We start from the raw sequence: 26,103 nt of genomic DNA, 5'->3' as shown, positions 1-26,103 counted from the left end.
AGCAAGACATGGCGATGGAATCTCTTCAGCACAAAGCAAAACGCGGAGCACTCATGGGTAGCTCAGAGCCATCCATCCCTTCCATGCCCCCCAAACTCAGCCCTAAGCCTCAGCCTTCAGTCATGGAGTGCTTCTTAGCCCTGTGGCATGGAAAGAAGGACCAGGTCACATCCCCGTGGTGACATGCGAGTGCCCGAGTCCCCTCATGCCACTCAAGTTATGGGCTGCTACCGTGTCACCAGCACTGGAGGATGGGATCGTATACAAAACACTGTGCTTCTGCCATCTCGTTGAAGTGAATTACACAGCATCAGTGCAGGAATTTTTATTTTCTGTGTAACACACAGAAATTTTGCTTCCCAGAGCCACACAACTTTACATGCATAGCAGCAGCTGCCGGAAGCCTACAGATCACAGAGCACACTACTCCTTATGGTTTTGCTAACACGAGTTTAGCAGGTTGCCAAGCTGACAGACCCTGGAGACCGACTGCGTTCACTCCCATGAAACAAGGTAACAACAGCGATGGTGCTGAAAGCTTTCCACAGTCACCTGCTAACAGTCTCACCTGGGGGAGGAATCAGATGCCATGTCCCCACTTCCCACTCTGACATCCCTTTGGCACCTTTGAGTTCTCTCTTCACCCACTCCTTTACCACACTCCTCAACACGCCCTGTGTTCTTCCACATCCCTTCAGCTCCTGCCACACCATTTCCCTCTTGAACGAGACTGGGTGTTGGGGATGAGGAAAGAAAAAGGACACAGAAATAAGCAGAGGTGACAGATAACCCCTTATATTATTTTTCCTAAGAAAACAGATTATTTCTTTTGCATACATGAAGCCAGGGAAGGACAACAATTTATCATGGACATCACTCTGAGTGCCTCTGTGCTGCCTAGGGTGACTCTTAGCCTCTCATTCAAGCATTCCCACACATAGTGGACGGCCAGTTGGAAGATGTCCAGAGTAGTGCTGGGGAAGCTACTCTGAGATGCACGGCCAGGCCTCCATCGTGGTGTCCTTCTGCGTACATGCTAACCCTGGAAACCAAACTCCTTGTACTTGCTGGCCATGTCATTTCGGAACAGCTCCAGAGCCTTCTTCATCGCAGCCTGGGAATCGGCCCCAAAGTCTGCGGCGTGTTTTTCAGCAATGACCTTGATAATGACTTCAGAAATGAACTGTGAGGAAGGAGAGGGAGAGAAAGAATTAAAAAAAAAAAAAAAAAACAGAAGGGACTGTCAGGGTTTATTTTCAGAATATCCAGACTAAAAAATAGGTTGCAGAGCCTGGAAATATCTCCAGGCTAATTCAGTAGCCCTTCCAGCAGTCTCTAGAGAAACACTGTGGTAGTGTATGTGAGGAGCCTTGGCTGGGCAGAGGAGTTGGGCTCTGTTCCTAGCTCGGACACTGATATACTCTGTGACCTTGAGTAGAACATAGTCCTTCCCACTCTTTGTCTGCCCATCCACTAAGGCTGCAAATCCACATTCTGCACTTGTGAAGTTGCTTAGTTTCATGAGTCTTGGTCTCCAGTTCTTCCCCAGGGCTTACTTTAAATTGTACATCCCTTGCGTACAGCCACTGCCAATTCTTATGCAATGTCATTTCCCAGGCACGCAGGGACTGCATGGACTGGTTTATTATTGTTAGGAGTGTCTCAGACAGTGCACAGTGTTTGGAACGGGAAATTGAATGGAGATTCACAGGAGCTGAGTACTTCTGTGCCTCCTCTTGCCTGTACACAGAGACCTTTGACTTGAGAAAGTGCTAAGTGAAGTCCAGTTAGACATCACTAAATAGAACCATAGAATCTTTAATGTTGGAAAGACCTCTAAGATCATCAAGTCCAGCCACCTGCCCATCCTCACTATTCCCATTGACCACATCCCTCAGTGCCACATCCACACAGCTCTGGAATACCTCCAGGGATGGTGATCCCACCACCTCCCTGGGCAGCCTGTGCCACTGCAGCACCGCTCTTTCAGTGAAGAAATTTTTCCTGATACCCAGCCTGAAATAGAAGTGCTGCTCTCAATGTATCTGTCTTGCACACATCCTTCACACATCAGCCACCAAGTTTCCCTGTCTTTTCCATACCTCCAGATATTTTACTGGGATTTTGTGCTTCGTGGCATGGGTTTGAGCCAGGGGTTTCAGCTCTGACTCATGATTACCCTTCTGCTTCAGGATTTTGCCAAGCTGGGTGAGGACGGTAGCTCCATGTTTTTTCAGATCTTCAGAGGCCTTCATCTGATCAGGGGTCTTCAGGCCTTTGAACTTATCAAAGCGATCCAAAGTCTCAGGGTGGTCATGGAAAAGTCTGTGGACAGAAGCAGAGGGATGTGTGAGACATTAGGGAGCTGTCAGCCAGAGCAGAGCCAAGGTCCTGCTGATCTGGATGCACACAGACAGGCAAATGTATGATAACTTACATCCCTCCCCAGAGAAATCTCTTACCCCCTGCTAGTAAAGGCTGCTTTCACTTGAGAACTCTGATGCTTTAGACTCTTTCCAAATTGTCACCATTCACAATCACTGCAGTTAGCACATATATAATCCAGGAAAACATCTGACCCTACTCTGATTCTGTGTTTTTCATCCTTCCTCTGGGAGGCTGTTCCACAACCTGATGACACTCTGTGTTCAGAAGTTTATTTCACCATCTGTTTTATCCAGGCTGCTTTTTATCATTAGCAACTGATAAAATGCCTCTTGTCTTTGGAGTGCAGAAGCTCGTGATGTACCTCCCTATGAGTATTGTATCTACTTTAATCCCATGCTCTTAGATGTCCTAACATTCACTCTGGCCGAGACAGAGACTCAGTGGCCCTAACCACGTCCAAATGGAGCAACAGAGCAGCCATCCTTATTTCTGAATAGCTCTGCTAACGCTTTGGCATCAGTCCCCAGTTATGACAACGGTATCAGGACAGAGATGGGTGCTAAGGCTGGTGGTGGCACTGGGAGGTGAATTCTCACATTAACCTGAAGGAGAGACAAAACCAGACAAAACCACCTATCTACACTGCTTCGCTAAGGATCCATCCCCTACTTCCCCCAGCCTGTCACCCTGTCAGCTACTGCAGACCCCAGGCTCTCACTAAGACCTTCCCAGCCCATCTCTGTATTGACCAGTGCCATTCAGTGCTATACACAGATGCTCTGATTCCAAAGTGGAAATGAAATTGGGAAGGCTGGTGTTGTCCCGTGCTTCCCCTCTGCTGCATTTCCCAGCTGACTCCACTGGCAACCAAACTGTAAGGAAACTTCACTCTCTTCCTCGCCTAGAGCCGGAGTGAGAAGGGAAGACTCCCCTGGTTATTAGGAGCGGTCCGATAATTTGGTGTTGAGAGACGTCAGCGCCGTTGCTCACGTATATTTGTGGGCATTATGCCCTTTGAAGGGCATAACCCAAGTCGCTGCAGCACCAGCAGGAGCAACGGCAGTATTTACACCCATCCCAAACCAAACATTCCTCCCCTATAGGTGGCCATTAGGATGAGGGCCAAACTCTCCATTATACGATGTAAGTGTAGGTCAGGCTGCATTAACAAATACCTCAGCTGCATGGAAAACACAAGCTGTCTTGCAGCAAAAACATTCTGTGACCAGGCTTTGCTGGCGTCTCCTTCCAAAGGTCTCTCTTTGTGTCCTCCACGATTAGATATTCCCAAGACTCTTGAAAATTCTTTCAAAGAGTATTTTGTTTGTGTGTTTGTTTCCATTGGAAAACATCCAGTTGGATCAATGTTTTCTGAACATATTCCCTGGATATGTTACCTACCTAAAAAGTCTTTACCAAGGCACAAGCAGGCACATTTCTAAACCAAGTCTGCTCCGCTTCCCCTGCTTCTCTCCCTCAGAAAACCCCTGAAGAAATGAGAAATTACATGAGAGAAGCTTTGAACGGGCCGTGGCTTTGCCCAGTGGTGTGGGCTTCTTGCTTCATCTGTGCTTGAAATAGGAAAGCCCGGATACCCACCGGTGTCCTCGGCATCTGTACCCTCCTGGCACTGAGTGCTGAGCACAGCCCAAGGGCACTCTGGAGAGGGCTCCAGCCCTGCTGGTCCCTAAGGACAGGCAGAGATACTGTGCCATTTTCAACTCCAAAGCCCTGAGATCTGACACATGGAGTGGCAAAAGCACAGCCTCTCCATTTCTAACCCAGAAACCACAGCAGTGGAAAACCACCACCTTACACAGAAACAAAACAGCCTGTTGAAACGCACGCTGCTGAGCCCCCATACTCAGCATTCCTTGGTCTCTCACACAAAGCTCTCAGCTCACGACCGATGCTCGTCGCCTACCTCATCAGAACCGCGTGTCCATGGCCAGCAATGTCAGCCTCCACTTTTCCCCAGATGGTGAGGACTTGTTGCCACTCCTGGTCGCTGAGCCCCATGGTTCGCTGGTGGCAGGGACAGATGGGTCTCAAGTGCTGCGTACGGCGGTTGCCTCTCCCCAGAGGGTGGCTGCAAAGCTCACCCGCGGGTTTTATAGCCCCTCCTCGTAGACCTACACCTGTTAATCGTCAGCTGGACATCTTGCTCTCTTTCAGGCTTGTCTAACTAATCAGCCTCTCTTTTTTTTTCTAGGAAGCTATTTCGGGTCAGGTGCTATTGTGAGTGCCACTGATGGCATCATTTCTGCCTTTCGTATTGGACTGGCACATGTCCCGCGCCAGACAGAAAGGGCATTGCCCAAATGCACTGCCAGGAGCCTGTCCCGGCTTCCCGAGGTCCCACTGACAGTGTCAAGCTGTGCAGCAGGAGATTCCAGAAGAGCACATTCATCTGCCAGGCCACGCTGCCAGCCAAGGGACGGCTGGTGGCATCACTCCGCCTTCCTCACGTCTCTCCTTTCCCTGCAGTGGGGTAAGGTCTCTCAAGCCAAGTGTCAGAATCACAGAATCACAGAGGCATAGGAATTGAAAGGGACCTCTGGGGATCATCAAGTCTAACCCCTCTGCTAAAGCAGGTACCCTGCAGTAGGTCAAGTAAGGCAAGTCGCCATGAGCCACCACGGATGTGATTTTGGGGTACCTCCCAGCCTTCCTCAGGACTGGTGGCAGCCTGGTGTGCCATCTTTAATTAATCCCTTCCAAGAGGTGAGTAACTAAAGGGTTAAAGGGGACAGCTTAGTAGGCAGGTTGACCAAACCAGCTGAGGTGATGGCTGCCATCCAAGCCCAAAGGTAGGGGAATTTCTCCCGCTGGGTTTATCTATTGCCTGGTGGCCAAGCAATTCTCCCCCCTCTATGCAACAGTTTGCCATGTCTGAAATCTTTCTTCTTAAACACCTCAAGGCCAAGATTTCACCCCCCGTTTTCTCAGTGCAGATAGCAAGGCACTATCAATTACCCACACTTGGTTAAACTGATGGAGGAGCGCTTGGAGAGATCCCACCCCACAGCCTCTCTTCTCAAGTCCTCCTTGTTCTAAACATGGATTTGCAACACGCTTGGCTCCGCCTTGGGCAGGATCCTGAATGCTGACCTTACTGCTTTACATGCCCTTCAGACACCAGAGCAATGTGCTCCCAGTACACGAGGGGCTGCTCCTTGGACACCGAGCTCCGTCCTATTCCACAAACTGAAGCTGTTGCCTTAATATCTACCGTTGAGTTTGGTCGGCACTTCTCTCTCTACAGCTTTCTCCAGCGCTGGGATGCCAGCAGTCTCTGTGCAGACATTAAAACCAGATTGTCAGAGGGCTTAACAAGAATACGGGTGTCCTCGTTGCTTTTTCTGCAGGTGAAGCGGCGATGGCCCCGCGCTGTCGGCCAGGGCGTGCTACCACCTAGCGGCCACGGGCGACAGAGCCAAGCAGAGCGTGGCACGGGCTGCAGGGAGCAGGACACACGGGGACAGCCCCGCGCTTCTGGCCCGCATTTCTTTCTCCTTAGAGCATCGCTGTTGCAGAGAGAACGCAGCCCCGGTCGGTCAGATGAGAGCCCCGCAGCCCCGCGCTGCCGTGATTCCGACCTTGAAACGAGCACCTGAGGCAGAGGCACTGATAAATCCTAGTGTTTGATTTGTGGGTTTTGCTGTTGTCTTTTTTTTTTTCTTTTTTCTTTTTTCTTTTTTCTTTTTTTTTCGTCTTCATTTGAAATACTTTCCAGCAGCAGGGAGAAAAAGATGCTCAAAAAACACCCAATTTTAACAACCCAGAGCATCTTCTGTGTTTGCACTGCAGAGCAGCTCAGCTCAGCGAACAGATTTTTCGATCGTTCCCTTTTGTTTGCCTTTTCAATGAACCTTTTCCCCATGATGCAATTAAAAGAACCCCACCAGAAGCAGGGGATGGCTGTGGCCCGGCCATACTGTGGTGCCCACCTCTGTGCTGGGGGATGCCAAAAAAAGCTGGGCATGTTATGTAACTCCCAATTACATAATTAGCATTGCATAATGCTGGGGAAAAGGCCCTCTGCAGCCCAGCTTCGGTATCTATGGCATTTTGCTGATGCGTGGCTTCTGCTAGGAGATGGAGCCGCACTTTGTTTTCAGCGCCTGTGGTTTGTGCAGTGCAGACGGGCAGCCAGACAGGTGGGACACTGCACTCCCCTGTAGTGTGAGCTGGAGAGAGCAGGGCAACAGCAAATCCTACAGCCAAAGCAAAGCAAAAGCATTGCATTTTCCCAGCTGTGCCTGGCTCCAGTTTTTGCAGGAACAGAAGGCACTGCATGCACTGTGTGGCTTCTGCCTCTTGCAGGAGACCTGGTGGGACAGGCTGGTGCTGCAAGCCCATCTCCTCTCTCTTCTCATCCTGAAGCTCTATTCTTAGCAGTGCTGCAGGCAGGGCTCCCATCCACTGATGGATTTCAGCAGCTGGGAGGTGACCTCAGTGCCTGTTTGAAAGGAAGAGGGAGAATGAGGAGAAGGCAGCACTAGGGGAATGTTTGAGCCGTCACAGAGCCGTGCTATGCATGGAGCATCTTAGCATGGGATGCCATTAAGTCGAAGGGAACTCTGCCTTCATTCAGTACTCACAGAGGGATCCGGACGGGCTGGATCAATGGGCTGAGACCAATGGGATAAAGTTCAGCAAGTGTTGGGTCCTGCACTCCGGTCACAACAACCCCGTGCAGTGCTACAGGCTTGGGACATGGCAGCTGGAAAACTATATGGAAGAAAATGTTCTGGGGTGTTGGTTGACAGCCAGCTGAACATGAGCCAGCAGTGTGCCCAGGTGGCCAAGAAGGCCAATGGCATCCTGGCTTGTATCAGCAGTAGTGCAGCCAGCAGGAGCAGGGAGGTGACCGTATCTCTGTACTCAGCTCTGGTGAGGCTGCACCTCGAGTGCTGTGCTCAGTTTTGGGCCCTTCACTGCGAGAAAGGCATTGAGGTGCTGGAACCTGGGGATTATACCTCATATTGCTGTAGTGATTCCCAGGGATTTCTGTCCTACAGACAAGAATAATAAGAGGGGAATTCCTCTCATTGCCACAGTGAGCAGGTGAGAAGCCCTCCAGCTACCAGTGCTTAGCCAGAGGCTGCTATATTGGACTGGGATGCGAAGCCACCTTCTAAGCTCATCTTCCCCTATGCATTACCATTCCCACACAAAGCACTCCCTCAAGAAACCAGATTTTTCCCTTCTATGAAGCAGCAGCAACTGCAGCAGTCCCCTATCCAGTACTGCTTTCTGTGCATCAGCATTCTTAGAGGGTATGCCAGAAACAGATCTCTATACAGAAAAATCTGGGTAAAAAATAAACGTTTTCTTCGAGCCGATCAACACCGGGTGGCAGTGAACACCCTGAGCACAGCCTTGGTGGAGCAGGGCATCTACCACTGCACTGGGGACAGGCTCTGTGTTTGCAGGATCTTTTCCCCGTTATCATCATTCTTGCAGCTTTGCCTCCTCCTGATTCTGCAGAGATCTACTGGCTTGTCAGCTCAAGGATCCACAGTGCCCATCACACACTGCAGCCCACGGCACGGCTGGCAGAGCTGGCGGCAGCGCTTTGTGCTGGGGATGCTCACCAGAGAGTTGGATGGATGTGGCACTGAGGGACGTGGTCAGCAGGCACGGTGGGCATGGGCTGGTGGTCAGACTGGGTGATATTAGTGTTTTTTTCCAACCTTAATGGTTCTCTGATTCAGTTGCCTTGTTAAGGTCTATGAAATCACAGTGGTAGGACCAGAAGACTGCACCCTGGCCTATCAGAGCCACCTGCTCCCATAGGGTAACCCAGGCAGATCAGTCAGACAACACTGTGAACGTCTTAGCAGATACAACTGCTGCAGGCAGCCTGCTTTAACAAGGCTTTGGCTATGCAGACAGGAAACAACATCACCAGAAGCCATCAGAGGTGAGAAGAGGAAAAAGAAAAAAGAAAGGCCAATGCACTCCTTGGCAGGAGCTTATTTACCAAACAGCTGGTGGATGTGTGCCTAATTTGCACAGGGTAAGAAAAATAAAGGTGCCTGCTGTGAGTACAAAGTTATTGTATGCCGAGTGGGATAATTTCATGCTACACAATTACTACAGATTAGGGTAGAAATAATTAAACAGAAGGTTGTGCTCTGAGGCAGAGCTCCCCTGGCACCAGATTCAGGTCTATGTGGAAGCTCATGCTCTTAGATGCTCCCAGAACCAAATCCCCAAACTTCAGCCCGTGCTCCCCAGCAGCTCAGCCACCTGCTGTGCCCTTTGAAGTAATATCTCAGAGTTTAAGTCTTTCTCCCCCTTTCTTACCTTCAGTTTCTCTCTAACCCACACTGCGAATTTCACGAGTTCACACTCCATCTTCCCCTATTGTCTCTGCAGGAGCATCACTGGGCGCTGTCTCTGTGCCCCTGTCCCACCTGGGCAGGGATGAGGGACCTCCAGTCGCTTGCTGGCAGTGGCACCCCTATGTCAGGGCAGGGGGCTTTGGGGCTGCCAGGAGCCAGAGAGAAGTATCATCAGCCTGAGGGAGGTTGATACCATTGCTTTCTTTCTTTCTACTTTTTTTTTTTTCCCCCAGCCTGAACTCACAAGTGAACCAGAAGCCGAGATTTTGGACATCTCTGCTCAGGAGTGAAATTACAACAGCGGCGAATGCTTTTCAAGTGCCTCAATGAAGTATGAAGCGTGCTCCTTCCTTTCTGTCTTTGCCCACACATGCATGTATCGGCCTCCCTCCGTCTCCGACAGTGCATGACCTCAGGCAGTGAAGCAGCAGAAGAGCATTAACCCACATTTGGCCCAGACCTTCGCTGTTCCCTACAGCTGTGCAGCCTGCCATGCGTGGAGCTGCCCAATTGCACCCACATCAGGGGCGACACAGATGGTTTTGGGGCTGGGGGTTGGTGGCTCTGCACGGCTGCGCACTGCCCGAGGTCCAGCTGGGGAGACAGCACTAAGCAATCTGGCCACGCGCTCACCCCCATCACATGGCTGCAATATCCCACTGCATTCTGGCTTAGACACTGGCAGGGAGAGGTTTCACAGTGATGGGCCCAGTAGGAACCCATTAGGAGGGGTGTCTCATGAATGCCTACCACCCACACCTGCAGAACGCAAACTGCAGAAGCGTGTTGCCCGCTACCTGCGTATTCCCAACATTTTACACAGCCAAACAGGGACTTTTTGTCCATTTAAAAAAAAAAAAAAAAAAAAAATCAAAGAAAACAATCTAATTACAGGATAAATATTTAGCTTGAAATGAGCAGACAGATATTCAAAACCATTCTGTGACATGACAAATGATCTGAAAGGAGCTGCGCCGTGGGCGCTGTGTGCTGTTCAAACGCAATTTAAAAATACATGGCGTGGTAGCAAAAATAGACGTGACCCTGAGCACAAACATCACTGCTCAGACAAACATCTCCTGTAAAATGCCGTCGATTATTTGGATGGCAGCCAGACCTGGGGACAGCGTCACCCACCTCCATGAGCTCTGCCGCCGTCAACTCGTGCTGGCTTGTGGGCCTTGACACGGACGCCAGGCCTTGCTGAAGACTGAAGGGATGCTCCTGTCCCCTTACTCACATGGCTGGACCTTGGCAAGCTCTTGGCATTCTGGACAAGCCCCAAAATGTCCCTTGCTGCCTTTACCATGGCTAAGTTATGGGACGTGAGCCAGGTAGCGTGGGAAGAACAAGCTTTAAACCCTGAGGAATTCACATCAGAACTCACAGGAGTGAAGGGATGCAACCACACAGGGGTTCTCCCCATATGGGGATCACAGTTATAGGCACAGCCTGGTGTGATTTAGGAAAAATAGCTCTCAGAAAGAGCGGTGCTGCAGTGGCACAGGCTGCCCATGGAGGTGGTGCAGTCACCATCCCTGGAGGTGTTCCAGAACCGTGTGGATGTGGCACTGAGGACATGGTCAGTGGGCACGGTGGGGATGGGCTGGTGGCTGGACTATGTGATCATAGAGGCATTTTCCAACATTTCTGATTCTATGATTCTATGAAAAGGCCGCAGGCTGTGCAGAAGAAAGGAGGTTCATCCATCACCTCTGCTATTCCCACAGCAAATTTCCTTGGATTTTCAGCAGGGATGCTCAGACTGGGATAACTAATAGAGAACAATGCAGCTTCAGGAGAACTACACAGTGGTGGAGAGGGAAGGGATGCATGGATCATTAAGAGAGAAACAAAATCCCTACAGTTCGCTAGAGAGGTGCACACAAGAGTCTGGCTGTCCTCCAGACCTTGTTTTCCAGCCTGTTGGCTGCCCATAACGATGCTGCTGCTCTACCCCCTCCCTGCCTTTGGGACTTTCAACATCTCACATCTGCCCAAGGAGATCCGAGCACAGACCCACCATGCACCTGCCCAGGTCCATGGCCCTGCAGCGACAGCCCTTCTGAGGGATGTCCCCATGGAGCACCAAGTGGTTCTTTTCCCCTCAGGCAGATCTGAGCCTCTCACCTGCATGAATCTGGCCAAAGGCGCGAGCTTTATCTGGAGAGCAGCAGCACAGAGGGGGTGCGCTGATGGGGAACAGCAAAGACCCAGAGGTTTTCTGCATGGTGAGGTTTCCCAGCCTCTGGCAAAGAGCAGAGGATGGCAGCAGGAGGCTGTGTTGGCAGTGATGTAAACACGTGGGGGCTGCTGTTGTCGAAGGGCTCCATGAAATCAGTGATTTCCGAGCGGAGTTCAGCTGGAGAGCGCTGGGGCTATAAAAAGCAAAGTGACTTTGCGTTTTGACGCTTCCTCCCGAGACACACAGAAGTGATTTGTGATTCAAAAGATGAGGAATTTATCATCAAAAAGAGCTGGGACGGAGCTCGGTGTTTACACATGGAAGACAGGCACCGAGAGCAGATTTATTTATACCCACCCATTAATAAAAGAAGCCAAGTCAACCATACCTTTGTGCTAAAGTTAGAGTGCAGCACTCGGCATGTCCTTAAAAAGGCAAGAAAGTTTCTGCAAACCGGGACAGCTGCTGGGGGTGCTGGCTCTGCATGGCTCCCAGCATGGATGCGTTGCTGCAGCAAATTGGCCAAAGGCTGTGAAGCTCCTGCTCTGCTGCTGCTGCAGGGAGAGAAACAGGAGCACGCAAAAGCTGGAGGAGCAGCAGCACTCAGTTGTAGGGGCTTCGGCCATAGGGCAAAGGCAGAGCAGCCAGGCCAGCGGGCGAGTCACCACAAAGAAAGTCAGCAGTAGGGCCAGCCAGCATGAGTCACTGGAAGCTCCGGGCTTGGGATGTGACATTTAGAAGTGCTTCAGCCATAACTCACTGCAGTGAGTCCCACAGCCAACACAGAGGGCTGGAGTTTTCCAGTCTCAAGACCCAAACGCCAGGGTGTGTTACAGCCCTAGGAAAGCCAGATCTTTGCTCCTTGTAAGGCACTTCTAGAAAGCAACTAATTGCCCTTCTTTGGGGCGAATAAGCAGACGAGCTCTGGCAGTCTCATCTCCCTCACTCCTGCCACCTCCAGCCCCAGCTGCTCCGGCTCAGCCCCAGCTGCAGGAACCATGCAACGCAGCCATGCTCATATGGACGTTAAAATTGAGAACAACAAACGCATCTTGCCTGAACCAAAGTGAAAGGCTATCAGAAGAATGCCCAGGCCATCATCCTGAAGCCAGGATAGTCAATAGGAGACCAGCAGTGAACTCCAAGCAAAAGTCACCCCGCTGCTACCCTGGGAATCGGGACTTCTCCCTGGGCATCAGTACCTGCCCATCAGATCACCAGGCCAGGGACGGTTGCATGGTGCAGGGCCTCCTTCTCTGCAGCCACTGGATCAGCACTGAGACGCTTCCATCCTAACTGTCCCTGCTCCCAACGGACCATTCTTTCCCTTGGTCAGCTTGCTAAAGAATCACCATCATCCTCCTTGGACAAGCTTTATTTCTAGCAAGTTTACTTTGAGCAAAGCAGAAAGGTTACTGCATTGAGAAAGCCACTTTTTACGTGGCTGATAGTGAGCGGACAAGGGGAAATGGCTTTAATTAAAAGAAGGGAGATTTAGGCCAGATGTTGAGGAGAAATACTCAGAGGGTGGTGAGACGCTGGCACAGCTGCCCAGAGACACTGCGGTGTCCCATCCCTGGAGGCTCAAGGCCAGGTTGGATGGGGCTCTGGGCAGCCTGAGCTGGTGGGTGACAACCCTGCCCACGGATCAGGATGGGGCTGGGTGGGCTTTGAGCTTCCTTCCAAAATTGAGCTGCTCTGTGATTCTATGACTCCTTGAAGGGCTTAATAGTCAGCCCCAAGAGCAGCCATTTTACCCACACGCCTTGAACTGAAGGCTGAGCCCTGTGCTGCCTTCTCTTCACTCTCTGAGCGCCCCACTGCCTCGTGCTTCGGTCCCAGCGCTGCAAGGCTTTATCTCCAGACGTCTCCTGATGCAGAGCCCCTGCTCCAGCTCTGCCACCATCCCCCTGACTCCCAGGCATCTAATTTTAGCAGCTGCTGCTGAACATCCTCTCGAGTTATTGTTAGAATGCAGCGAGCATCATCTGACGGGAACACACTGCAGCTCCCCAGTAAACACTGCAGAGGAATGCTGGAAGAGCACACGCAGCCCTGCAGCGCTGCCCACAGCCCCTTCCTCTTGTGCCCGGTGTCTCGCATCTCCAAAACCAACCAAACAAACCCAGTGCTGGCTTCAGCTGTACTCGGCCCATTCCGCACCACCATCTCGCTCAGCTGATGCTTCCGTAATTACTTGCAAATTGCCCGCAGGGATTTATTATTTGTTATTTTTAGGCTCATTTCAGCGGAAAAGGCATCTGATTATTTGTGTGTGTGTATATATATATATTTGCATGACATCTTTCACTCTGAGCATTTCACAGAATACGAATGAACTCCTGCTTGGCTGCTGCTGGTGCAGGTAGGAGGAGCGAAGCAGTGGCTAAAGTCACATCGGAGCTCCTGGAAGAGCGTGGGGTTACGGGCAGGCAGGCTGAGATCACACCAGGCTTCACCCATTACAAGACAATCACGTAGTCATTAAGGTTGGAAAAGGACTGTACTCTCATCTAGTTCAGCCATCCTCCTGCCACCCATATTACCCACCGTGGATCCATCTCCATCTCCCCCCCTTCTGGCGGCGCCCTGCAGGAGATGCGCTGCTGGAACCCACCCAGGCACCCACAAACACACCGAGGAGCCGTCCGACTGGTGTTTCTCTCTTTTATTTAAAAACAGTGCTTCATTACCATTTGCAAAGGGTTAGGAAGGGTTTCCCCCCTTGCTTAGAGTTTATAAAAGCCAGCAACATGATCAATAATTTATACACATGGATAGTAATACAAAAAAAAGGAATAAAAGCTAAAGATCTAACTACTCCGACCTTCACAATTCCAGCTACTTGATAATTATAGGAATAACCCAATGAATACTGTATGGTCTGAAAGCTACTATACAATATGATACTTAACGAGGGAGGGTGGGAAGTCAAGAGGCTGTCACAAAGCCCTGGGATGCAGCTGCTGCTTCTCCAGAGTCAGCGGGGAAATGGGACCCTGGGCAAGCGGCTCGGGCGTCCTAGGAAATGAGCCAGGGGAAAGGGCCGCGTCCGTGGGGGGGCCACGTCCCGCTCCCCAGTGGTACCTGGCAATGGGAGGTGCTGGGGGGGCCGTGGGGAGGGGCGACTCCGTCGCTGCCTCGGGAGGTGCTGCGGCATCTCGGCCTCGCAGGGGAACCTTCCGGCTCTGCAGCAGGTCGGCCTGGGGGGTCAGAGCCACGCTCCGCCAGCCGGCATCGCTCTGCGGCCCCGCTTTGAGGCTGCGGGCCCCAAGTTTGAGCTCCAGCTTATTTACAAGCAGGATTCTATCGTAGGAAAAGAAAAAGAAAAAAAAAAAAAAAATCCCAAACAAAACAGAAAAAGAAAAAAAGAAAAAAAAAAAAAAAAAAAGCCCCAAACCAAATCACATCCCCTGGGGTAAAAGAGGATTATTTCGTCACATGGTAACGCAGCCAAATCCAAGCTGCCAAAACTACAACACGCACACAAAATACTGTGATCAAACAAACAAACAAACGAAAAAATCATAGGAAAACATGACCACAACTGAGGCTGCTCCTGCAGGAGGCCTGAATGCTGCAAGGAACCCCATTCCTTGGGGAAGCAACGAGCCCCTCCAGCAGCAGAGAACTGGGAGCCTGGTACAAGATTTCTCATTGACCCAGTCCAGGAAAAAAAAAAAAGCGGGGGGTGGGATGGGGGTGGGATATGAAGTGGCATTTTACCAACTGCCAGCCAAATGAACGTTGGGATGGACGGCTTCAAACACCAGCAGGCTCCTGGTGAATCAGGTAAGGATTCTGGCTTGCCAAGAGGCACAGCCCAGTACCCAGGGGATGATGACTGGTAGTGCTTCCCAACGTTGAGTCGGCAGCGGGGACAGGACCCAGACATCCCTCAATGCACGCTGGGGAAGGAGGGGGGCCGTCCTGCTGAGTTCTGCTAGAGGAACACGTACTGGGGAAAAGCCCTGAGCCTGCTTGAGTAGGGCCCCATTTCACACGCTGGCCGTTGGCCTCCTGCTCGCCTTGGGGACTGGAGTTGTTGCAGAAGAAAGGTCTGACCAAAGTTTGAGGCTAGAAAGGGCAACCAGTAAAGTGGGGTGGAGGGAAGGGGCTCGTCAGACATTAACATCACCGAAAATAGTGTTTTATGCAACAAAGAATCAAGCCTCACTGGTGCATACTACAAAATGTTTGACATTTTCCAAGAGCATGACAAAAGAAAAACACAAAGAAGTTTACATCGGATGCTCATCGCATTCACTAGGTTGGGTTGGTTTCATTTCCCCCCCACTCCTATATTAAAACAGTGCAAACAGGTAACACGCTTCAACCATCACCCTCTGCACCAAGGGCTGCAGCTCCCACACGCTTCCCCTGCGGAGCCGGACCCAGAGCCTGCGGTGGTTTCCCTTTGATAAGTTTCCAAGTGCTCCCCAACACTCCGCCCATCTCCTGCTTTGGGGCTGAGCTGGGATGCAGACAGGGAAGGGCTGGGGATGTATGTGGGTAGGAACCAACAGGGGGGGGGCTCTGCACTCCCCGCTTCAGGAGCTCTCTACACCAGCCAGCAGCCCACATCTCTTTCCAGGATGAGAAGGGCGGGCGATGAGATGGTGGCACCAACGGTACCGCAGCTAACACCTGAGCCTGCTACTCTGACAGCCCTCGTGTTGCACGCTTCCACAGATAAAATGGGTGAGAACAGGGGATAAACTATTACCTGTGCATTAGGGATGGGAAAGCAAGCCTAGGGCAGTGATGTGAAGGTCACTGACAGAGCGCTGACTGAACCACAGGTCTCCTCAACAAGCCCTCGCTGGGCCAGCCTGCTCTCCCTCAGGCTACTTTAAAACATGGCTTTGTCTCTCTGAACCCCTCACTGGATCCACCCAGACCTGGGTGAGCTCCCCACTAGCTCAGCTCCCAGCACAGCTTTTCCTAAAGCTTTTCCTAGCAGCTGGTAATAGGGGGAGGTTTACGCTGCACACCAGGCACCGATGAGACCTATTCCCAGTAGAGAGTGTGCTACGCCAGTAGAATTCAGCTGTATACCAGCACAACTACACCCTCAAGGAAAGACAGACCAGCATACTATAGAAAAAAAAGGAGCTCATCAACTCAAAACTGTATCGGTATAACATGGTGCACTGGCCAGATCTGCTATAAGACAAAAAAGACAGCAACACTCAGAGGAACTTCCCTTCCTCTGCACCAAGAGGAACCCTTGGGTGCCACCGGACAAGAGGTGACAGCAGCAAGCTCTGTGCCAGCCCGTGCTGCCCCTGTGAAAGCCAAGCCCTGGGGACTCGCCTGCAGAGCCGCCTCAGGGACAATGTTAGCTGCTGTCTGCCAGACAAGCCAGGACCCAGTTAAACTCATTAAGAGCAACTCGTTTTGCATAGGGAGATATAGGCTCTGTCCTCACTCCTCCAGAAGACAGGATAGCCAAGGCTTGGCTGCTCTGAACGCACCTCATTAGGATCCAAGCAAAACCACACCTGCTGTTTGCCAAAGGGGAGCTCAGCACTCCCGCTGCTCACTGCAACGTTTCAGACTTTGGGAGCCTGGTGGGGAGCGATGGAAGCAGGAGAACCAGGATGCTCTGGAGCAGGTTTTACTTGGAGATCATACAGCGGGGCACCACAACGAAGCCCCCTGGCCTCTCAACAGATGCGGGTAGGCTGAAGCTGCCGTGCATAGACTCTGCTGGGAGGCAGAAATGGGGCCGGCCTCCTGCGCCCGAGAGGAAGAGTTGGCAGTGGGTGAGAACCAACTGAGCTGAACTGCAGGGAAGGGGCAGAGGGGTGTGAGCCCCCCAGTGGGCACGGTTCCCCTCACACTGCTCCTACCACAGAGCCCCCTGCAGCTCCAACAAGAGCCCCCAGGAGCCCCGATTCCCTCTCATTTCCTAGTTTTTGTGAAAGCCCCAACACCCTGTGCCCCCCTCCCCGTTTTTTCAATCTAACTAAAATATTTATATACAAACAAACAAAAAAAAAATAGTCACAACAGCAACAAACCAAACTTTGGCTTGGAAAAAAAAAAAATTAAAAACCAACAATAAAACCAGGAAAAAAAACAAAACAAAACAAAACAAAACAGCAAAAGGTGGCCAACAGGCTGGCAGTTTGGTGTCCCCTTTTTCTAGCTATTCCTCCAGAGAATCAATAGCTTTAGGGTCTCTAGCTTAACTAATGGCCTCCCCATTCTTCCCCTCTGCTGCACCCAGAGAGGCTGCGTTTCATTCGGGGAGAGCAAAGAATGCATGGCTGTGCATGGCTGGGCCAGGACACCTTCCCAGGAGCCCAGCTTGTAGACATTGCTTAGTGTTAAATGCAGGAGGTTTCCTATTCTGCTATCAGCAGTGGGTGGAGAAGCAAGGGTATGGCAGGAGTAGGAGAGAGTCCACCAACAAACCCATGCTCCAAGAAGTCCTTCCAAGAAGCAAGAGTTGAGGCAGCTCAGTGAAACCACGCTTCTCTAACCCAGCTTAGGGATGGTGTAAAAGCACTTCCCTCTGAGCACCGGGGCTGCTGGGAACCTAGGATGGAGGTCAGCCAAGAACGCCAACCTTGTGGCCCAGCCAAATCGCTGCTGGGGAGAGAAGGGAGACAGTGCTGGGGGAGTCACAGAGCTGTACCCCGAGCGGGCTCTCCGCTTCCAAATCTTGTCTTATGTAGTGTCATTATGGACCCAGCAGCCCAGGTGTGCAACTTTCTATGGGAGGCTGGGCAGAACGGACCCAGGGCTCCAATGTGACTGAAAGGGCCTTGGATACATAGCTTGTGGTGGGAAGTTCCTATGAATTCAGAGCTCGTACAAACTGCTTCTGCCTCCTCCCAAACTCCTGACCGAAACAAAACCAGGATCACGTTTGAACATAAAGGACGCTCTTCCCCCAGACAAACCCACGTGCATATGCCCCTCACCTCAGCAGCTTATACACTGACTTGCTTTTCCTCATTCACGTTACTTGAATCAGATTGCTCGCTGCAGTGTCTAAGCAGCTCAGGACGAGCAGAAGGAGAGACCTCGCTGGCTGGATGTCAGCACTGATGCACGCTTCTTCAGCCACAGCTTTCTTCATCGTCACGGCTGCACTCAGCTGGAACCGCTTGCTGTCCGCAGCAGAGGTTCTGTGTGATGCTGCACTGCTTCAGCCGCTCCTCGAGGAAGAGAGGGAGCAAAGGGACAGCAAGGGAGAAGGGTCTCGAAAAGGAGGATGGAAAACTAAGAGAGTTACAGCCACCAGCAATGGACAACGATCAGCTAGAGTAAGTTGTGTGTGCGGGAGGGAAGGATCCTCCTCCTCAAAAACTCCTTTCAAAGTCTTGTCCCCTGTGCAGCGGTAACAGCCAAAGTCTTTGGGCAGGTGGAGGAAATCTTCTCTCGCCGAGTCTAAAATTCTGACACTGCTGCAACTGTCCCAAACCCGTGCGCGTCGTCGGGTGCTGATAAAAAAAAAAAGAGGAGGGAAGTCTCCGCATTTCCCCCTTCTCCATATGCAAAATCTCCCACCAGCAGTTAGGTCCCAGCCACAGCCAAAGAGCGCTTCCTTCTGCAGAGCAGAAACACGGCAGGTGCAGACTTCTCCCTCACGTCCTCCCGCCTCCTGGGCACTGAGCACCAGTCCCAGGGCAGTAACTCTGTCTGCGTGTTCCTGATTAATAGCAGTTTCTAACAGCTTTCCTTATCGCTAATCGCCTTTTCCGTGATTGGTAGGATAAGCTATGCACCAACATACACACACGGAAATGCATTATCTTTTTTTTTCTTTTTTTTTTTTTCTTTTTTTTTCTTTTTTTTTACCACAGTTAAAATTAAAAAAAACCAAAACAAAACAAAAACAAAAACAAAAAAAAACCAGAACAAAACAAAAAAAAAAAAAAGCAACAAAAAAAAAAAACCGGAAAAAAAAAAAAAAGCACAATATTTGGAACAAAAGAATTAAAGGCAGAAATTTAAAGGAAAAAAAAAAATACATATTCAAAGAACATAGTGAGGTATAAAAAAGTATTCTCTTTTGTTTTTGTTTTTCCTCCTCGTCTTGCTATAGAGTTCCTCTACTAGTAAATATTGCAATAGCCAGGCCTCATGAACTGGGGGGGCTGTCCCACTTGCAGGGGGCTCACGTCACTTCAGTAGGGGGCAAATCGGCTGTAGCCACCTCGGTATAAACTCGCCTGTAGAAATCAAATGAGAAAAGAAGAGGCCGTTAGGAGGGCAAACCATGCCTGGAGGCGCTCAGGGCTAGCGGACGCGTCCTGGCACTGACCTGCCACCATCTAAGAGACAAAAGATCACCTCGCCTGCTAAAGCAAGCAGTAGCTCAGGGGCCAGGCTCACAGGCAGCCAGCTGGAGGGGAAGTCTGGCAAGTCCCAGGCACACAGACCTCAGTACGAGAGGGACTCATGAGTCCTACTTTCTAAGCCAGTTGTCTAGGCTGATGTTTCAGATAGCAGAAGTGCACTTCTAGGATCCTCTTCATCTCAGCTTAATGTACAGGTCTGACAGAGGCACGATGACCTGCTATCCTAGAAGAACCTCTGTTTCCTCCATTGACTCTAAAAGGAATCCACATGATGAGCTGCGGCTCAGAGGAGCTACACTGCAGACATCTATATTTAGGTGCACTTTTTCTCCGCACGCATTTGCATTCCAGCCTTTGCAGCAACACAGATACTGCACTGGCTAGAAGCAGATGGGCAGGCATGTGTTCTCAGCAAGCTGTGCCACTCCCATGCGAGGCCAGCATACCTCATTCCTGCCCTTGCATAACCGCCGCTGGCAGGCAGGACACCGCATGCTTCTGCTAGCAGAAGAGGGAACCGAGTGCAGCTCTGCTGCAAGATGTCACAAGAAAAACTTATTCCCTTACTCTACCTCGCACTGATCTCTCAATATGCAATAGAGCCCTTAAAGCTAATGAAAAAGGTAAGGAAGAACGTCGTGCATCTTCAGCCACTGCCGATTCTTGCTCTGTCTACCTCCTTGATACAGATGTACCAATGCACCTACAACACTCTGGTTCCCGATGTTTCTGGCGATCCTCCCACCACCTCCTTCGTACAAGATGTACAACACTGAGTGATAATTGCTCTCCTAAACCTGGCTCCTTTCCTAGCGCACACATGCAGATATACGAATGCACAACTAGGAAGGAGCTGGCACTGCAGCTAGGGACCTCCTTCCTCAATGAAGAAATCTTTCTGGATGAAGTTCCAGTACCCGACACACAGTGAGCAGCTGTTCCCCGTGCCGGGGTCGAGAAACAGCACAAGAAAGAAAATTGCACTTACCACAGCGCCAACTCCGTAGCTAGCGGCAGGGGCAAGGGCATGGTAAGGATCTGCTGTGTACACCCTGCCATAACTGAAGAGAGGGAGAAAACATACAAAAAAAAAAGAGAAAGAGAGTCACTTTGGGGGGCAGAGAAACAGCTGTCTGACCACAGGCAATGGAAGAAGCAGCATGCCCTTCTACACACATGTATGCATACATGCACACACATGCACATGGGCTGCCCCTCTTGGAAGAGAGCCTACGGGCATGCCGCCATGCACGGTATGAGATGGGCGAGAGACGGGCCTGCGAGGAGGGACGTGGCAGCACCAGGAGCTCAACCTGTAGGAAAGAGGTCAGCACCTCGCACGTGGCAACTACTGCAGCCCTCGCCTCGAGTGATGTGGTGGGGGAGGAGGGTGAGCCCCCAGTGCCGGCGCTACTGGCACAGTACCAGCTGCTACATGGAAAGTACTGCGGGTTCTCCAGAACAGAAGGGAGCACGAACTTCAATGCTCTCACGTGTGCGAAGATTAAAACGCAGCCTCACTGCACAGGAGATGAAAAATCTTATGGTGAGCACTTTGATGATGATCATCCTTTCCATTCACACGGAGCTGCATGTTAAAGCACCCTATGCCATATGAGCTGAGAAATTCTTAAGTTCTGGATGGGGAGAGAAATGCACGCAGTGATGGAGCAACCTGCTCAGAGTCAGAGAGCAAGGAGCCTGCAACGCCAACCAGGGCTTTCAACCTTGAGCCATGACCACACCTCCTCCTTTGCACAAGGAGTCCCCAGGCTAAGGAAGGGGCCAGGATTTGTGCCGGCTCGCACACGCCAGAGGGCAATGCTGCCTGGGAGCAGAGACAAGTCGTGCACTCATCCTTCACGCTGGGCAGTGCATGCATGTGTGCGAGTGCAAGTAAGACAGAAATGGGGAAAGAAGTAGAGAAGAACTGTAATGGATCACAGCTCCTCAGATCTCTGAGCACAGCAAGCCAGCCCCGTGGTTGCCTGCCCCTTACATACCCATCGCTGTAAGCTGCTGCAGCGGCTGCAGCGGCCGTGGCTGCTGTTGCAGTAGCAGGCTGTGCATATCTGTAGGCTGCGTATCCACCCTGCAGGAGAGAAGAGAACTGACTTTACAGATACCTGTCCACCCACGTAGAGAAAAAAAAAAATGAAAAAGGAATCACACATCACAAGGAGAGGAAGTGTTTCAAACTGCATCAGCTCCCATGTCACGTATATTACGAGCATCGCACATTGGCACGTGCGTCTTCCTTTGCTCAGAAGGACTACGAACACTCTTCCATTGCCCCGTTTAGCAGAAGGAATAAATTAAAGCAAGCTTGAGCATGGTGATATCCCAGTAGGAAACTAAATTTGGCATGTGGAAACAGAAATCCAGAAGAGAGCTGAAATACTGCATGCAACATAATTTCTATGTCCCCTTCCTCCTACGCTGGGGAAATCAGAGGTGGGCACCTTCCATGAAGGATGTATTTTAGAAAGGACATAATTCAGACAAACTCCTGCTTTTTTCCCCCTCGTTTTGTCTTTTTTTTTTTTTTTTTAAAGCCTGGGAGACCCAAAGGATAGATTTTCTTTTGGTTCAGATGCATAAAAGCATCAATAGCCAGGAAAGCCAAAAAGCAACCAGGAAATGATGGTCAGGGAGATACATTTCTGGTGGCCTCAGGGGTACCAACAAGCAAACCAGCACAGATACCCCTCCCTTAAAGTAAGAAGGAAACGGGTTGGCAGAAATCATGTCTGAACAGTCTGTACTGCTGCTGCATTTCTATCTATGCTACACATCTGTACTAAAGATCTTTAAAATGGTTACACTCAGAATGGGCAGTTCCTGAAAATACAGCTCCAGCTGAGTAGGTAAAACAAGAATCCTGACCCAGAGGGAGACTTGGGAGTGTCCTGCTGGAATTCACACCAAAAGTTCTTGGGGCAGAGGAAGCCCAGGCCCAGACCTATGGCTCTACTCATCTTGCAACAATGAGGGATGGACCCCAGCCACCTTTTAGACCAGGGGACAAGGGCTGCACGTGGCAGTCAGGACAAAGCTCTGAAGCCAAGGTCAGATCTTTCTTGATTCTACATGTTTTTGTTAACTTGGGGGAGAGGGGGGAGGTGCAATGGTAAATGAACCATGGGTTTGATTTGCCAGAAACACAACGAGCCGTAAATAACACCGGAAAACTCCAGATTGCTTCGGGCTTTTTCCTTTTTCTTTCTAACTGACATTTCAGAGTTTGAAGGACCAGAAGGCAGACTTATGCTCTTCACCTCCAGCATTGGCTCAAAATATCACTACCACTTTTTCCCTGTAAATCTTACGGTTGCATGCAACTAGGAGCACAACACATGCTCTAGCATAGGAGTTGGTTTAGTGGAGTGCTGGTGATAGGTTGATGGTTCGACTTGATTTTAGAGGTCTTCTCCACCTGTAATGATTTTATATCATATACAGGGGTAGATAGTGAAAGGACAAGAGGGAATGGTTTTAAACTAAAAGAGGGGACATTTAAACTAGATGTCAGGGAGAAGGTTTTGTTTACTTGTTTTATTAACAGTGGTGAGGTGCTGGAACAGACTGCCCAGAGAGGTTGTGGATGCACCATCCCCGGAGGCACTCAAGGCCAGGTTAAATGGGACCATGGGCACCCTGGTCTAGTACTTGATCTAGCAGTTGACCACCCTGTCTGTGGCAGAGGGGTTGGAACTTAACGTCCCTTCCATCCTATGTCATTCTATGATTTCCATGATTTTATGATTTGTCTTTGCTCAGCAGCTCTCAGTTTTGGACCAGATAGCTTTTAAAATAGAGGCCATGACTTCAACTTCATTTTGGTTGCCCCTGCAGAAGGGCTATCCAAAACATGCCTAGGGGTGGTTTCCTACTCTGGAGGAGAGGGACTTGCTAGACCTTCAGTCTTCTAGTTAACAGAAGAGAGTAACATGAATCTTTCAGAGTGAATTCAATCACCAGGTTGCTCTTAACAAGTCGTTTCAATCTGTGCATTTCAGATTGATGGTCTGGGGAGATCTGGCTTATTTCTGGCGTGCTAGCATCACACCACTATTGCCCTCAGCTCTAGAAAGTGAGGGAGACAAGACAAACAAAAGGCAATCCGAATGAAACCTTGACTGACCTCACCAAATTAGGACCTGCTGGTGTTTCCCTAAGCTTCCAACCTCAGTGAACTCTTGGTGCAGTCTATCACTTGGGCATGGCACAGAAGCAGAATTTTCCTAGCACTGTCCCCTTCTCCCTCTCACCCATCAGCCACGTGTCACATCGGAAGCCATTTCGAATGTGACCGGCACACGCCCCACACATGAGAGCAAGATGCAGTTTGAAACCTAGCAAGGGTTATCAAGTAATTCTCTTATAACTCATATCTCTCGTAAAGGGAAATGAAACCAAACCAAACCAAAACAAGAAAGAAGAAAAGAAGGGTTGGAATCAGGTGTGGGAAGGGGGGGAGGGGATGGCGTAACATTTATTAATCAAAATTAAAAACTAAGCATGCTGACATCTGGAGCTAGAACAACCAGCAAAGTCACCACGTTCAGACTCATATTGGCTAGTTCTATCCATCCCAGCATTCTCTTGGGACAGCAGTTCGCCCTAGGCTCTACCACAAGCTCAGTGAAGTACACAGCCTCAAGTACTAGAGCGTGCAGCCACAACAACCTGCTATTACGGAAACAGTCAGTCACCACTGGAGTTAACATTCCAACCTCAACAACTCCCGCAGCCTCCCGCCCTCCCCCCCGAAATGGCTCCCACCCATGCCCTGTCCCACACCACAATGTTAATAATTATAACAAGCAATAACCCATCTGTTATATCAGAGAAGGGAACAGAGACTCCACTGAGAGATTTAGAGCGGGATGTTAACATTTCTTCAGTCAACTGCACAACAAACAAACAAAAAAAAAAAAAACAAAAACAAAAAAACACAGGAGAAATAATTCATTGGAGAAATGAAGTTAAGGAATAGCTGACGTGTATTGCTTTTTAACCATGCACTGATGCAAAATTGAAGCTACTGTTAATTTCAAAAAAATAAATAAAGTCACAGGATACAGGTACACACACACAGGCAGACCTGCCTGGCTCAAAGCAGTCTGCAAATTCTACTTGTGTGTACTCCAAATAAAACCAAAAATGGGGATTATAATGGCCATGGTACGGTCCTGTCGTAGGAGCAATGAGTGCGGACAGCCGAAGGATTTCTGACAAGGGGATGTATTTAGCATGACCAGCAGGTCCAAATACACCAAAACAGGCTGAAGGAAAGAGGAGAAAGTCGCAGCTATTACTTGTTTTGGTTTCATCAACACTTTTGTCAAGCTCCAGGAGCAGTACAGAGCGAAGGAGACGCTGTGCGGGTTGCCTGACCCAGCTGTGGCTCCCGTTCTCTGTAACCCAGGACCCACCTGTAATTCCCTCAATGCATCTGAAGCCCTACTCAGCTTGTCCAATGCACCAGTTTTCCTCCTGCCATTTCTGTTCACAGACAACTTTAACTAGTGTGCAAAGCTAGCCCGTAACCTCAGCTACAAGGTCCTACCACTCCTAGTGATTCTTGATGCCACTCACTTCAGGTAGTATAGTAAGTAAAAACTGTACCTATGTAGAGCATTCTCAACAAACATGAGCAATCATGTTCACCAATGACATAAATAGTAACTTCAAAAAGGCCCTTGCTAGTTGCACCACACTCCTCCAGACTGCAACAGAAGACACCGTTCAGTGCCATGATCCCTGAAACCCAGGACAGCCATGCAAATTTCCACTCCATCTATTTATGTGAAGTGGTTTACCCATGTAGGTGCAGTGTTTAAAATCGTTAGCCTTGTCTCAAAGGAAATGAGCGTGCCTGAGCTTCTTGTGAAAGATGCTAGGTCAGAGATGTATCTATGGGACAGTCCAAGGGCAGCCTCAGCTTATGAATCTTTACTGGGCAATGATTAACAATCAAAAAGACTGTCTAAACCAAGACCAGTTCTTTCTGCTATAATCTTTCGGATTGTCTGGAGAGCATGTGAGATAAATTCACACAATTTTCAATGCCGCTTATTTTAACTCAAGTTCTCTTTCTCTTGTTATACTGCCAGCGTTGCTGGGGGCTATGCTGGACCCCCTTTCTCATAAGAATGTGTAGAGAGCCCGAGTCTATAGATCCCAATTGGCAAACAACTGGATTTGTCCAGGTGTTCACAAAAGCCCATATTTCAAATGACTCTTATGTCATGCTTTTATTTAAGCCAAAAAAAAAAAACAAAACCTTTTTTTTATCCCTTCTTAGCATTAGATGGCAGCTTTTTCAATATTGTGTTATTTCAGGGAATGAGACAAACTTGGCAAAACAACATAGATAGGAAACTGCAATCCCAGCTAGAGCAGCGTTCCAATTACAGAACATATTAACGTAGATAAATGAGCATGTTAAAACTATATATTTCAGCTCAAAAGAAGTCCCATCTTCTCCTCTGCTCTTCGGGCACACATTAGGTGTTCAGTGCAATGGGAACATCATTGCAACGGGAATATGAGGAAATCCAAACCTACGGCTTACTATGCCAGCATATTCTATGGTTACAAGCTCCCCTTTTCTTCGTCCCTTGCTGCCTCAGGCACACAGAGTGTGGCTGGGCACTCTTTATGCCACTAAGAAACATCTAACTCACGTACCTGTTAGACACATTTGACCACCTGCCAGGTTTAGACTGAAAGCCCTGTTTAGGGATCTTTAATTTGCTGAAGCACGATCCTGTCTTCCACCCCAAAACTGCCCTAGAGCAGAAGTCAGAAGCAGAATGGGCTAGAACTGTTTCCAGCGTTTCTGTATTAGAAG

The 26,103-nt window shown here is 49.9% G+C and overlaps 2 protein-coding genes across 7 annotated transcripts in view; both read right to left on the bottom strand.

The window, feature by feature from the left end:
* Window positions 1–698: 698 nt before the first annotated feature.
* MB (myoglobin) lies at window positions 699–4,455 on the bottom strand. The gene is made up of 3 exons (XM_042837935.1): window positions 4,313–4,455; window positions 2,103–2,325; window positions 699–1,183 (listed from the first exon to the last, which is right to left on the bottom strand). Exons 1-3 carry the CDS (start codon window positions 4,405–4,407, stop codon window positions 1,037–1,039), a joined length of 465 nt encoding a protein of 154 aa, XP_042693869.1. The 5' UTR covers window positions 4,408–4,455; the 3' UTR covers window positions 699–1,036.
* A 14,393-nt stretch (window positions 4,456–18,848) lies between these two features.
* The window catches only part of RBFOX2 (RNA binding fox-1 homolog 2), a 75,285-nt gene continuing 68,030 nt past the window's right edge, over window positions 18,849–26,103 (bottom strand). For all 6 annotated transcript variants that reach the window (XM_042838095.1, XM_042838099.1, XM_042838096.1 and 3 more), the window contains 3 exons: window positions 21,248–21,336; window positions 20,233–20,305; window positions 18,849–19,115 (listed from right to left, as the gene is read on the bottom strand). In XM_042838095.1, coding sequence (XP_042694029.1) covers window positions 19,071–19,115; window positions 20,233–20,305; window positions 21,248–21,336 — 207 coding nt within the window. In that variant the 3' untranslated portion in view covers window positions 18,849–19,070. The remainder of the gene's footprint in view (window positions 19,116–20,232; window positions 20,306–21,247; window positions 21,337–26,103) is intronic.

The sequence above is a fragment of the Centrocercus urophasianus genome, unplaced genomic scaffold (genome assembly GCF_019232065.1).
Source record: "Centrocercus urophasianus isolate 14NV4802_14NV808 unplaced genomic scaffold, USGS_Curo_1.0 seq_73, whole genome shotgun sequence".
Lineage (NCBI taxonomy): Eukaryota > Metazoa > Chordata > Aves > Galliformes > Phasianidae > Centrocercus > Centrocercus urophasianus.
The sequence above is the reverse complement of the archived record's forward strand: the minus strand, read 5'-3'. Positions and strand labels throughout refer to the sequence as shown.